At 30.1% G+C, this 16,047-nt stretch overlaps 1 protein-coding gene across 2 annotated transcripts; it reads right to left on the minus strand.

Annotated features, from left to right (window-relative positions):
- Positions 1 to 632: 632 nt before the first annotated feature.
- On the minus strand, positions 633 to 5,362 carry LOC129900647 (uncharacterized). 2 transcript variants are annotated; one of them, XM_055975662.1, is made up of 6 exons: positions 4,962 to 5,362; positions 4,765 to 4,871; positions 3,128 to 3,264; positions 2,808 to 3,052; positions 1,109 to 1,227; positions 633 to 1,024 (listed from the first exon to the last, which is right to left on the minus strand). In XM_055975662.1, exons 1-6 carry the CDS (start codon positions 5,175 to 5,177, stop codon positions 826 to 828), a joined length of 1,023 nt encoding a protein of 340 aa, XP_055831637.1. In that variant the 5' UTR covers positions 5,178 to 5,362; the 3' UTR covers positions 633 to 825. The 2 variants fall into 2 exon arrangements, with proteins under 2 accessions (XP_055831637.1, XP_055831635.1); XM_055975660.1 differs by having other exon boundaries at positions 2,808 to 3,264.
- Between the last annotated feature and the right edge of the window lie 10,685 nt (positions 5,363 to 16,047).

The raw sequence follows: 16,047 nt of genomic DNA on the forward strand, positions 1-16,047 counted from the left end.
TCTTATCTGACTTCCTTTTTTATTTTACTGAGCCGAGGGTCTTTCGAAAACAGTCGTCCTACCTTAATAGGAGTCAGGTCTGCGTACACTCTACCCTCCCCAGACCCCACGTTGTGGGACTGCACTGGGTCGTTGTTGTTGTTCCTATCCGAAATGAAATCATAGTCATTTGAAAGTGCAGTTCATCATTCTGGAATCAAGTTAATCAACAAGCTACATATGGTGTGAATATGGTTATCTCTTACCCACTCACTGTTATTCCTTTATCTCAAAGTATGCCTCTAATTACTTTCTTAAAAAAATGGAATTAGCTATAAACTTTGTCGCTAATCCGTCACTATTTTGCTTGTAGCTAACAAGAAATTCGTAGCTAAATAGGATTAGTGACAGATTTTGTTGTTTAGCTACAAAATTTGTCTCCACGAGGTAGCGGTAACGTCTATGTACATTCTACCCTCCCTAGACATCACTTGTGGGATTTCACTGGGTATGTTGTTGTTGTTAACAGTTTTGCTCCCCTATGATGTTGATTGTTGGGGCCTCACTATCTAATTATCTGAGTAAATTGAAAGATTTTTATAATTCTAAGAAGATTATAAGCTTACTTCTCAATCAAGAACTGAGGCACTATATTCAGAGATCACACGGGCTTAACTGAATTAATTCCTGGTAAGGAAAGTAACAGATGAGGGTACAACATTTTTTGTGCACTAAAAGGTATCCAAAAAAACACAAGCAATTTAATCCGCTGATCTAGCTTCAGATGAAATGAAGAATAACTTCTTACCGAAACTCACTTTCATGAAAACAAGGTAGATGTAGCAGTTATGTAACACCTACAATGTATGCGTTCCACGAATCTTGTTGTTGAAAACTCGTAACCTCTTCATATTTTATGTCTCGTCCAGCAGTTAGCCCATATGTGCTTCTAATTTCTTCGCTGTCAGGCATATGTCTGATCCAGAAGTGGACTGACTGAAATCCAGCTTCTTCCAAGCAGTCTTTGATTTCAGGCAATGACCACCTATACGCAAGAATTACATTACACGGTATTAGATGAACAATAGCAATTGAAAAGGTACCATAATAGAATGAGGAAGTAACTTACAGTCTCCAGCTATAAGAAAATGCATGGCGAATTTTTCTTTGCGGCTTGTGCATATTAAAATGGAGGCTGATCCTTGTTTTCCGCTTAATGATGTCGAATTCAGCTTGCTCCCAAACATACTGTGAAACGGACAGCACAGTTTACAATTCGATCATTTAGTGAATGAATCAGGAAAGACGACTTCTTTTTTGTTCTTTGAAACACAAGTTGTTTGGAAGTAACAGTTCTTACAAATAAAAAGAGTTACTTATTACATAGGATGTCCACCCCAGAGGCCTGGTTATGGCTTACCATCTGTATTTTCAGGAAAAGACCCCATTCATCCAAATGCATCATAATATATAAATTTATGCCATAAAGAAACCTAAAGCCAGTGATTCGCTACAAAAGTTTCCTTCTGGGTGCGCATGTTCTTTTCTAAGTGAAGTAATTAACCAAAAGGAACTAAGCTCTAGCACATCAACATTAGTAAGGATATCCTTCCTGTCCCCATTCCATGACCAGTTGCAATTAATATATTAGGCCAGTTGTCAACAAGCAGTAAGCTATTTAGATGTAAATTGGAACACACAATCATCGTGACATGAATCCATCTGCATCAACATGGCTTCTTGCACTTTTGTCCAAGTTTTGGGCTTTTTTGGTTCAGTTTTGTCTAATACACCAAGTCAGTTGATCTCGATCTTCTAGTGAGCCACTTCAGCTAAAAGAAAAAACTGCTGAATCAAATCAAACAGTATTCAACAGCTCTTCTGGCCTTCCATGGTCACTTACCCCATTAACCCAAAAGGGAAAAGAGAAAATGCTCAAGCTGAATACTCAATCAATGACATACAATCCCTCAGTAAGTACCACTAGAATCTGTCTCGAAGGTTTGATATATTTTTTCAACCACATAATCACCCCCCTAACAAGACCCCTAATTTTCTTGATTAAATCCTACTTCACATTATCATTCTCTTGCCTGTCATGACTAAATAAATAATGGTGACACTAATTTTATTATATTATCTCTCCTTCCGAGTAGCATAAAGTTTTTGTTAGATGGGATACAATACAAAGTAACTAAGACAAAACTCGTTTATTTAATATATTGTCTTTACCTTAAAATAAATGTCAGACAACAAAGATTATACAAATTTTTTTTCTTTGTAAAGATTATGATATTAAATTTCATGTACATGTAATGTTTTACGTGTTCTATAATAAAGAAGTTTTGCATGGCTATGTTAATTGAACAAGTTGTAAAATTTGAAGGAGGTAAGGCAATAGAGGAGGAGCTGTAGGGTTGCATAGTCGGGGGAACAGGTTGGTGATGGCAGTAGAGGATGATAAATGGAGGGGCTTTTCCTTTTTGGAATTGTTGGCTCTGTTAGCAAGTTGACTTAACTATGTCATTGAATAATTGGAGTTCTAATGCAATAAATAGTGAAAGAAATGGATCATAAGCAGGAACATCCCAAAAATTTAATGACGAAAAATGCATAAAAGCATCAGCATCCCCAGAATTGACATGTCCACATTGAAAAAAATTCATTATAGCACTTTTCCAAATTGTCCTGAAAAGGAAGTGACAAGAAAAAACTTATATGCTGAAATCGAATAACAAAGAATATGGCAAGAAAGTGAAAATCCAGATTCTAGTACACGTAATCCAATGAAATAAGACAAAGATCATCTTTAGTTTGGATAGACATACTGTGAAGTTCGGAAATTTTCTCTGCATCCTCAACTCATGCTCTGCTGATGTGCCTCCATATAGATCCATCACAAATATACCACCCTTCTTGTTCAGAGCACTTAAGGCATGTTTGAAGTATGAAACTAGTTCTTGGCGAGTATGAAGGCAGCAACAACTGTAGTTAAAAGCACAAACTATATCTCTTGCAGGAAATTGAAAATCCTTCATCAATTTGTGATCGGGAGAATCATCTTCACTATCTCCTAGTGTTACATTTTGCATGAGATTTTGAGTAGTGGCATTAACCAATTTGGCCTCAAGAGGTTGCAATACATTACCATGAAACAGAAATATTCTGGAAGAGACATCAGCACCCACTTTGTTCACATTGTTCTCCATGCACCAATCAAGTGCCTCAATGTCTAAATCTAATCCAATAGCAGTGCGCCTAGCATCACTATGGAGCCATTCGGTACTGCCAAAATGCATCAGGATAGGTGGTGTTACACAACAACAGTTGAGTTAGCTTATGAACTTTCACAGGAAATGAGTTGTAACTATGCATTAATTTTTCTTTTTGATAACTGTTGCATCCGGGCCAGCTTGCGGCACACCTCGACTAATTCCACAAGATATATGTGCTTACCACTATCCACCAAGACTTGGATAGATGAGAACAGACCACCTAGTGTTTTTTGTCTCCATTGGTTATTGAACATGAGACTTCATGATTATCAACCCACCTCATTAACCACTAGGGTGCATTAATTTTATTTTATTTTTATTGGTGAAACAATGCATTAATAAATCGACATCAGATAAGTGGTGATACCAAACAAGAAAGAAGAGGGAAACAGTTGAGTTAGCTTACAAGCTTGCAAAGGAATGAGTCGGGACTATGCATCAATTTAGTTCTAGTGGTCAATCCCACTAACTACACTTTAGTCTTGACAAAAAGTAGAGGCCAAGAGACCAAAGGCCAAGCCTCGACCGGCAAGTGTGACACGTATGGATAATAAGTATCAAACTATCATTAGTTCAACATGGAGACAAACTGATATGCAATTTGAGGAGTCAGCTTAAATATAAGTTTGAAAGAAATAACAATTGCAAGAATACTCTATTTCAAGAAAAAAGGCATCAATCAAGAGAATATAGGACCATATTCGGTAGGAATAAATGTTGACTGTCAACATCATTAGTACCAAAAGTTTCAAATCCAATTTTCGGGTAGCATGTGTTTTTTGATAGGTAAAGTTTAACTCTATTTGCAAAAAGGCAACTTAACACCATTTGCAAGAAGGCAACATTATCAAGCTACAAGAAATTGCCACTCTAAAAGTAAAATAATATTATAAAACAGACAGCTACAGAGAAGAACTAATTAAAGCAGATAAACTAAACTAACGAGTCTTCTGCTGCTGCATCACCTCAAAATCTTGGACATAAATCTAACCAGCTTTTGGACAGCAGCAGCCATGATCTCCCTGGACTTGCAGCTTTATAATTGCTCAAATATCTAAATGAAATCAAGTCCCATATGGACTTTAACAGGATGACCACTAATAGTTACATATCCTTCAATGCCTACCATCCAGGAGCTAAGTTAAGTGGTGCAAAGTATACCAAAACCCAATTTAACGCACTAAGCTACATTAACCATTTCCAAGAAATGCATAACAGAATGGCCTGATTTATGCTCTTGTGGTCTGAAGATATTAGGATGTAATATACATTAGCTGAGCGGATTTTGGCAAGTAAATCATTGCTGAAGATATTAGGATGTAATATACATTAGCTTTAACTGAATCTTCAGCAATGATTTACTTGCCAAAATCCGCTCAATTTCCGGTTCCTTATAGATTCAAGCAATGTACAAATTGATGGTCAAGACTTTTAAACATAAAGAGCATATGAGCAGCAAATAAGCTAAAATTGTCAGTTTTCCAAGTACACAGGGTAGTTCAAAGTATACCTCAAAAGAGCAGTGCCGCAGAAATCTTCCTGAAAATGAAGGGGCACCCTCCCACCTACGTACATCAAGAAGAATTTCTGCAGATAACTTATATCCCCTTTTGGTGACTGCAACAAATAAAAAGATACAAACCAAGTTTGTCCAATTAGCTACTCAATAATTAAAAAGAAAAGATTTTGGCAAATGGGTATTCTTGCCTGCACAGATTGTTGGTATAACGAAAACTTTGAGGGGATATCATTGGTTGTAAATGAAGAACTGAGATCATCATGACTCTCTTCTTCATTTTCTTCGTCTTCTTGAGTGGACTCAATAGGTGGGGCAGCTGCGTATTCTGGTTCTTCCTGTTCAAGATAGTAAGCTCTATCTCTACGGTTCTGTTGGTGGCTTTTCTGCTTCCCATTCTTCCCCATTTTTCACGGCCGCCCTCTTTTTCTGCCGCCGACGAACTTTGTAGTTACACTGCCACAAGGATGTAAAACCTTTGTAACATGTTGCATAGACCCCTTAAACTCTTCAATATGAGGTTTCGACCACCTAACTTTTGAAATTTTTGTAAATGCCCTATTAAGGTTTGATACTGTAAATTAATGAGGAAGTTCAAGATGGTTAACATTTGATACATTGAGATTTCATGAGTGATGACAAAATTAACTGATGCATTGAAATCTATAATATTTGAAAAAATATGTGGGAGGAATTCATAATTTACTTTCTGCATGTATAGTACAAATGATTTTGGAAAGTCATTGTCTGACTTCCAAATAAAAGAGCTGAATAGGAGAAAAAAACTCAACATTTACTCCTAAGTTCGCAATGTTATAATTTAATTATTAAAAAAATTAGCAAATCAAATTTGGTGTTACTTTATACGGAATATTTATCAATAATTTTAAAGGATCATTAAAGAATATGGTGGAGTGGATGGTGTTGTTCTTTCCTTAACCAGAAGTTTCATATTTAAGCCTTGAGTATGGAAAAATTCTTGATAGGGCGTGCTTCCCTCAAATGGAGCCTAATGTGGCACGAATCAAAATTAGTCGAACTTCAATATAGATACCGGACATCAAATATCAAATCAATCCTCAAATAATAAAACCGGAGGTCAAAGAGACTCCAAGATAAAACAATTAATTTGAATTAGAAATTGTCACTTCAAAATGGAGATTAAGCATAACTAATCTACTATTGTATTTCCTTTCCTACTTAATTTTATTATGTATTAATTGAGTGGTTTATCAAGGCTACGTACATAACACTCTCGCAATAAAAGAACTTTTACACCTAAGAAAAAAATCTAGTGTTTGTGTGAACATGTAGCAGTGAAAACATTCATTTGTGTACACCTTTCAATGGTTATAAATAAATGAAAAGGAGAGCCATGTGTACACCTTCAATGAATATATATTATAAATAAATGAAAAGGAGAGGCAATGTATACACCTTCAATGAATATATATTATAAATAAATGAAAAGGAGAGGCTTCAGTCCTAAATATATTGGTTCAAAGAATACTCTGTATATTGGTTCAAAGAATACTCTGATTATTAAAGATAATGTACAAGCAAACACCTTCTAGTATATACTACTTGTGAAAATTTAATTTAAATAATATATATATTATCGGTATAAATTTTCTCAACTCTATGTTACAGAAAAAAAATTATATCTAAGCCTTATAAAAATTATAATTTTAAAATTAAGACAGATAATATGTTATAATAGATAAATGTTTCCTGAGTTTTTATTAATGAATGATACTCAACTGCCAATAAATTGTCTTAAATTTTATCTTTTGTACTATTTTTTATTGTTTCATTATATTAGAGCACATGATTTTTAATTTTAATGTGGTCAAACTTAAATAAGTTATAAATTATTATTTAATTTTATCATATATTTTTAAAATATTTTGTCATGACTTCTTCATTCGTGTTTTTTCCCATGAGCCTATCGAAAAAATAAGCTCTTCGCCTTCCAAGACAAAATATGATCTGCTTACACTCTATGCTTCACAAATTCTATTTTTGAGATACTTTCTCTATTTCATATTAATTAAATTTTTAAGAAAATTTTTATTGTTCAAAATAATTGAATTGTTCAAAGTTCAAGATGGATGTTTGAAACTTTTTTCATATTTTCCCTTTCATTTATTGAAGTTTTATATATTCTAGGAGATAAATCACACTACTGAAAAAGTTATATTTATAATTTTACAAAAGGCAATAGTGAAAAGTATGATTCAAATTATGTCCTTGAATGTTTTTCTTAATATATGTGCATTGATTCACAAATTCAGTTAATATAAAATAAAAAGAGTAACTAATTATATTATTGTTATTTTTATTGTTATTATATAAAAATAGAAAAGGTAGTTAATTGTATCGTATAATTCCCATTCTATCAGTTGTCTTTGACCTATTCTATCCCCGTCTTGTCTCAATCGTCAACCTTACTTTTTCGGTTAGAACCGTTTGGATGTGCTTTAAGTTGGTCAAAATTAATTTAAAATTCTTTTTTAGTTTTTGGACGTGTTTGCTTAATGTTAACTTTAAGTCATAAAGTTCTTAAAGTCCGTCAAAAATGAAAAATTAGGATTCCTAACTTTTTTTTTCTAAGTGCTTAAAGTCATTTTCTTTGACCATGGAAATTACCTTTATATCTCTTATATTTTAACTAAATTCTCAAACTACCCTTTTTATTCTTTTAACCCTAAAATTCACATCATTTTTCTCATTTAAGCACTTTTATTCAAACACTCAACTGCTTATTTATGAAAATAACTTTCAGCATTTCAAAATTCTAAAAGTACTTCATACATAAAAGTTATTTTTTTAAGCTCATCCAAACGGGCTCTTGATTTCATTGAGAAATAAAAGATTTGATTAACTCCGGCTTACTTCATGATGTTGGAAACCAAATAATGTTTATGTGGACATCGTTTATAGTGCAGGTTTAGAAGAATTTAATAGTTTTAATTCAAAAAGTATATTTATTTCTATAAAAAAATATATTTTAAGTGAATCACCTCATGAAAATGTAAAACTCTGCCCCGCCCTCGATGTGAATTGCTAAGTAGCATATTTAAGAAAAAGTATATCACAAACCCAAGGTAGATTGACATTTAATAATTTGGGTGCTTTATATGAGCAACTGTCCAACCCTCTGAATTATCAACAAATACATCTTATCTAAAATATTCTATGTTCCCATTACTTTACATAACATCAGTCTTCTTCTAGATTTAATTGCTTGATTGAAGCTTGACATTAATTTATATTTGAAGTGCTTTGTTTGGGAATATTATTATTTAGAAATCAAAAAATCAGACATTTAATGTTCAAAATGAACTGCTTTTTACTACGCACTTATCTTTTCCGAATTAATAATGTCCATCCCAAATAAATCATTATCAAAATAGGCAAAAGATATGATATAACTACATAATACTGAAAATCTTATCCCAAAGTTTTCAAAATTTATATTCCGGTATTTTTTGATAAAATTCATTCAAGAAGAGGAGTCTATGAATTTATCTCGCTGCTCTTTGCTTGCAGACTTAAGGTGCACCTTGAAGTCGTAAAATAAAATACCGCTAAAGAATGTAGTGCAGTGGATGAAGTTGTTTCTTCTTTAATCAGAGGTGTCGGATTTGAGCCATGGGTATAAAAAAATTCTTGGTAGGAAGCCCGCCCGAATGAAGCCCTACATAAATCCAAATTAATTGAACTTCAATGCAGATTCCAAACATTGATTGAGAAATCAAAAATAAAAAACACAAAAGGCAGTTATTCGAATGCGAGACCTCTGGTTAAGGGTGAAGCAGTTCTATCACTGCACCACAATCCATGTTGGTGAGATGCATCTCTATTATTCTGTCATCATTTATTTTCTTTGTTTCGTCACATGTTAAACAATAAAAATGTCTTGATAGTTTTAGCCAAAGTTCTACGAAAGTATGAAAGATATCGTGTTCTAACTTCTACTTGTGATTCTTATATGCCATTTTCTAGAAAGATATCAAATTAACTGAATCTTACCGATATCAAAAAAAATTAAAATCGAAATGATGTGACTATTTTAAAAAGTCATTTTAATTATAAAAAAAACTCAAAAGTGTCTTTCACGCTGTGATCAGTTAATGAAGTCATTCTAAATCCCTAACTCGTCTTATTCTAAGCCTTTGGACAATTTGACGTTGAATCAAAATTATCGTCTAGGCATTATCCCTTATTAATTTTAGAAAATAACCGATCAAATCATAACGTTTTATTAGATCTAAAATTGTACACGGCTATTTATTCAATTCAGTCCAAATTGAGTAATTGAGATCTCTTTTTTCTTCTATGATTGGCACAAGAATTCCTTTCAAGACGGAAGAGAATTAAATTCGATCTCCGAAGTTATAACCAACCAAGGAACAACGTCATATATATTATTAGTGTATTTGATATAAGAAGAAAGTAAAGTAGTACTGCCAATGTATGTGGTCTTATTGAACGTGGATCGTATATTAATAAAAGTGATACTTTCAAATATATATAATAAACTAATTAGTTTACAATTAATATAGCTATGTTTATTTACATAAAAAAATAGTCAAAATCGTAGGAAATATACAGTAACTATACAATATAGTTTGCCAAAAATCATAGAAAGTATACATTCACTATACAATATAGTGTTAGTAAACTGTATTGTAAATATTAAAACAGTAACAATAACTACTGAAAGTAACAAAAGACAGAATCTGGACTGAAACTGAAAGTAATAACAGTATCTGAAAAATTAATGTCAGAACAAAAAATCGAGCCCACTGAATACACAGTGTGTCCTTAAGGAAATTATTCCCCTCAACGTACCCGAGGTTTTGAAATCTTTCCTCCTAGGATAGAAAGATTTACTCACCAAAATAGAGGTACTGCAAATTCTGGTGTCTGCGAACCACTCGAAAGTAGTATATCACACGGGTTTTAAGAAATGCAGAAAAGAAGAAGAAGAAGATGTCTTTCAGAATTTTTCGTATGGAGCATTCTGAGGATTAACAGATATATATAGCTTGTTTGCACCTTTTAAGAAAAAGCACCTGTTGGGGAAAAGTTTGTCTATTGAGAAAAGGTTTGCAACTTTTCGGACAAGGTTGCAACCTTTCAAAAAATCGGTTGGAAAAAATGGAGGGAAATATTTTTAAATTAATCCGGAAAAGAAACGGGTCTGATCACGGGTCAGGATTTTTCACTTAATTAATTAAATAAATAAATAATATTAATTAATTAAAAAAATAAAGGAAATTTGGTCCAAAAAAACATATCAATTGACCAAATCCGTAGCCGTAGCCGAAGCCGAGCGAGCGACGAAGACGACGGCGTGAGGGGAGACCCTCTTCTTGACCCTTTGGCGACATGAAGAAGTGCTTTTACTTTTAAGTAAGAAACTTTTTCTTTCCACCACCTATGTGGGACTAATGCTTATTTCATAAACCAAGAGAGAACAAATCATTTTTCCCTCCACTTCTTTTCCCTCCATTTTCCATTCAACCTATCAATCAAACCCAACATATAGATTATTTATACATGAGCTATACACTGAATATACATTATGATACACTCAAAAAATAACTATACATGAAATATACACTGACTATACATGTTTATACAACGGATAATCAATTTTTTGATAATTACTTTTGCCGGATGGCCATATGGTATAATCATCCCTTAATAAAATCACATGTATTAGGATCGAGGCATTTTCCTTTATTTGTTGAACCACCTTCACCAACTTGGTACTATATAGCAATTACTACGTCCAGAAGGAATACAACATTACAGTGAGGGAGGAAGTCAGAAGCCAACCATGAATTCAGTCGAATTTAATAACATTAGTTCAAATTTTATATTTTTTATATTTTAATTTATATAATAATTTTTTTTTTAGATTTAAACTTTTTAATTTGATTGTGTTTGGATATAGAATTTTTGAAATATAATTTACATTCGTGGAAATTATAGTCAAAGCATAATTTGTTTGGACTATCAAAATCTGAACACCATTATATAAGTTAGGACGGATGAAGTATGTGTATTAAAAAATTCACCGAATTGGTATAAAAATTAAATTTAGAATTCAATAATTAACACTTGATATCACTATTTTAGAATTTAAAACTTATAAATATAAATCATGATTCCGACTCATTCATGAACTCAATACTTTCGACACGAAGCATAAATTTATATGTAGAAGTTGATTAAAATTACAAGAACAACATACAAAGTCATAATTTTAAAAATATAATAAATTTAATCTTAAAAAACTTTAAGATTTATGAATTTATAAAATTTAAATCTTGAATTCTGCTCCAACATATATATATATTCTAGTATTCTACTAACACCACCACTCTGTAATCTCACTTTCACCTTGTACTATGTGTAACGTGGATAAATTGTGTTGAAACTTTAAATGTTGGTTCAGGTATATATATATAATATACATACGTAATTGTTTTTGATTTCTTTTAAGCTATTATTCCGACTCTTTAATTTTGTATGGACGTAGACAGAGACATATTGTGATACTATCAATTAATTTAATTCATACGATTATGAAGTGAAGTATTTTTCTCAATGTTCGATCTCAAAAAAAAAGAACTTATTTTTTTTATATTTTAAATAATTTTATTATATATAACCTAATAAATATTTAAGACTTGTTCTAAATCATAAATTTCAAAAAAGATCATTATTTTTAAAATTTTATGCCTAATTAAATAATATCAAAAAATAGAAACACGAATGAAGTACTATATACTGCTCCCCCGGTTCTCATTTAGTTATCAACTTGTCGTGATAAAATTTTTATATATTCATTAATAAGAAGAGTAATTTGACTTATCTATTTCATTTTAATACTTTATTTTTTATTAGTTACATCAAATATGTTTTTTTAATTCTAAAATAATTAATATTAAAAATTTTAAGAGTAAATTTGAAAAAAATAATTTATTTTGTCATTACGTACAAGCATACAATCATGTACATGATAGACAGAAAAATATAGGACCACAAGGATTATTCTTAGGATGTACATCAAATTAATGTTGGGAAAATGCATAAATTTCCGAGTTATACCGAAAAGTTAGTTACATACTTAAACTATCATGGCAATTTATTACACACTTAAACTACCTAAAAGTGAAACTATTAACCCCCTACAATTAACGTGGCAAAAAAAAACGTCAGATTTTCTGTAAGGTAAAAAAAAAATAAAAAATCACCCCACACTCACACCCTTTCTTCTTCACACCCACCTACCCTCTTCTTCTTCATGCTCACCTCCATTTACTACCATTTTGAATCTTGATTTTTTTCTTTCAAAATCCATTAAAGTGAGAAAAAAAATCACCCCACCCCCACATCATTTCTTCTTCATACCCACCTACCCTCTTCTTCTTCACACCACCTCTATTTACTTCCCATTTTGAATCTTGATTTTTTTTTCTTTCAAAATCCATTAAGAAGAAGAAGAATTCTTCTCCTCATTTTGGTGGAGAAGACGATTGGGGTTTGGTGGGTGGAGTCAGATGGATGGTTAATAATTAATTAAGAGTTAATTAGTATAAAATATAGTTAATAAAAGAAAAGTTAATTAATAAAGAAAAGAAAAGAAAAAATAAAAAAAATCGGATGGGTAGTTAATAACTAATTCGGAGTTAATTAGTATAAAATATAGTTAATAAAAGAAAAGTTAATTAGTAAAGAAAAGAAAAGAAATATAAAAAATCGGATGAGTGGTTAATAATTGATGGGTAGTTAATAATTAATTAGGATTTAGTTAGTATAAAATATAGTTAATAAAAAAAAGTTAATTAATAAAGAAAAGAAAAGAATAGAAATATAAAAAATCGGATGGGTAGTTAATAATTAATTAGGAGTTAATTAGTATAAAATATAGTTAATAAAAAAAGTTAATTAACAAAGAAAAGAAAAGAAAAGAAAAGAATATAAAAAATTGGATGTATAGTTAATAATTAATTAGAATTTAATTAGTATAAAATATAGTTAATTAATAAAGAAAAGAAAAGAAAAACTATATAAAAAATTATAATTTCTGACGTGGCGATGACATGAAGATGACGTGGCGCTACGTGGCAGCGAGTGTAATATGATGTTATGCGTTCAGGTGTGTAATAGTTTCACTTTTAAGTAGTTTAGGTATGTAATAGATCACCACGATAGTTTAAGTGTGTAGCTGACTTTTCGGTACAACTTCAGGAGGAAATTTATGCCTTACCCGACTAATATTCGTCACATGAATGTAGGACCAGAAAAATAATAGTCCAAGAGTTATGATCTCGCCCTACTGGTCTGAAAATTTGGATCTGAATTTTGGAGGAAAAAATAGACTTGAGAAAATAATGTTTTAGAAAAAAGAAAATAGTGAATTTTATTACAGAAAGTAGTGAAAATAGTAGTGTCAAATTTTATGGAGTTTTTTTTTTTTGGAGCTGACAAAAAAAGACAATAATGGTAGAATTTGTTAATTACGAGGAGCTCACAATTAAACTTAACACCCTTTTTTGACAAACTTGTTAAGTTTATGGTAAATGATCAAAATGTACATCTCTTGTTATATATTAAAGATCATTTCAATCGAGATATATTATGAACTAAATTAAAGCAATACATATATATTAAGGACCATTTTGATCGTTTTCTCCATTAAGTTTTGTCCTTCAAGCAAATAACTTTTTGACGGGAACATAAATTTATATTTTCGCATCGTGATTTCCCACAAGTTATGTCTCGCGCTGTTTGATTGCTAAGGGCAAAAATTAAAAATCAATTCATTTGAGGGGCAAAATTTCAAACCAACTCATTTAAAGGATAAATTGTATAATTAAATATCGCTTATATCATGTAACTCCATATTAAACTTAATACTATAATTGATAGGGACTATAGAATACTAATCTATTGGACCTTTGAAAATTGCACTTTTTCGCATTTGACACAATATGAATAGGAGTGAATATAAGACATAAGAATTTTAGATTTTTGGATAGATATTAAAAAATAAATATTCATAACTAAATTCAAAATTCACAAATTTAAAAAATAAAAACTAAAATTCAATCAAGAAGCCAAAAAAAATAAAATCGAATTGGACCAAACTATCCCACCCCTTGCTATTGACTTGACAAGTATTTTTTTTTTGGTTAATAGACGAGTAATTAAATTGGAGCAACTACCACAATGACCCTCAAAGTAAATATGTGTCAGACGAGATTTTATTACTCCTTCGGTTCAATAATATTTGTCTGTTATTAACTTTGAATAATTCTCAAGAAATTATATATATATATATATATATATATATATATATATATATATATATATATATATATATATATATATATATAAGGGTAATTTTATTATATCACTCTTTTACAATATTTTAAAAAATGTAAAAATAATGACTACTAATTAATTACTTTCTCTATTTCATATTAACTAAATTTCTAAGGTAATGCACACATATTAAGAAAAGCATTCAAGGACAAAATTTGAACTATATTTTTCTCTATTATCTTTTTGTTTAATCAGTCTCATAACGATGATTAAATGTGAAATCATAAATACAAATAATTCCTTTATTAGAGTATAACCTCGTAAGTAGTATAGTTTAACTCCTAGAAAATTACAAAGCTTCATTAATGCAAAGGGTAAACATGAAAAAAGATTCAAACATTTATTTTGAATTTTAAACAATTCAAGTATTTTGAATAATAATAAAAATTCTAGAAATTCAGTTAATATAAAATAAAAAAAGTATAAAAATAAATTAGAAACTGAGTTAAAATTATCTCTTGATTTCCACTTTCCCAAATCAAATTAAAGTTTCAATCAACAAAATCAATTACTGCCGTCCAATTTATAATTACGCATTTTACAGGGCATGTTTGGTCGGCAAAAATTATTAATTGAACCATATGTGTGAGAAACTTCAAATGTACTATTTTCATTTAATCAAATTAAACTTGTAAGAGAAAGGTAAGAATATCTAATTAACAAAAATGTTATGTGTTATCTGAAAATATTTATTTCCGGCGATTTATTTTACTTATCATATTTGTCTAATACTTTACTTTTGAACATATAATCTCTCTTCATGTTCATTAAAATAAGGATAAAAATAAGAAAATAACTAATATGTCAACGGATGGAGTATATCTTACCCCAAAATAACAGAAGTTGGGTATATTTTTCCTTTAATTTTTTTTAAAGTTTTTATACTGTAGGTTAGACTAAGTGCGTGCTTGACTATAGGATTTGGGGCTCAAATTCGAAGTTTTAATTTGAAATCAGTATTTATTTATGAAATATAGATAAAACTTCAATTTTAATTCTAACTCATGATTTGAAATTACAAATTTTCTAGAAAGTAGGATTTTAAATTTCAAGTAGTGATTTCAATTTTTTTAAAATGTAAAACTTGACTCATAAGTTTATATTTACAAACAAAAGAAATTCATTATTTTAAATTTTATATATAAAAAAAGGACTCATGCTCAACGATTGTATGAAAAAAATAATTAATTACTACTATCATTGATTTTTTTGAATCTGTGAATCTTTTCAAACTGTGTATTTGATAGTTTGTAATAGCTTATAATCACAAATATTTATTTATATAAGAAACATAGAGATATGAATATTCTGATATTTATAAATTATGATTTGCTCATGTAGTAAAATTATATAAAAGCTAAAAATATTATGATAGTTTGCATAAATTATTATGATGTTTCCCTGGACCGTATCTTGATATACTCGTTCCGTTAATTTTTATTTGTTTATTATATCATTTGAGATGTTTAATAATATTTATATAATTTATAAAATTAATAAATAATTTATTATGATGTGTTTATTTTATCTTTGCTATTAAATATTTCCTTCATTCATCTTTATTTGTACACTATATTATTTTGGGATATCGAACAATACTTGTTCAGTTTATAAAATCAATAAATAATTTATCATGATGTGTCTATTTCATCCTTGTTGTTAAAAACTATTCATTTTTCAATATTTTGATGACTTGTATTTAATAAAGGTGGTTTGGTAAAATTATTCTATCATTTGAGATATTAAATAATATTTATATAATTTAGAAAATTAATAAATAATTAATTATGATGTATTTATTTTATTTTTGCTATTAAATATTTCTTTTATTCATCTTTATTTGTACACTATATTATTTTGGGATATCGA

The sequence above is a fragment of the Solanum dulcamara genome, chromosome 8 (assembly GCF_947179165.1).
Source record: "Solanum dulcamara chromosome 8, daSolDulc1.2, whole genome shotgun sequence".
NCBI lineage: Eukaryota > Viridiplantae > Streptophyta > Magnoliopsida > Solanales > Solanaceae > Solanum > Solanum dulcamara.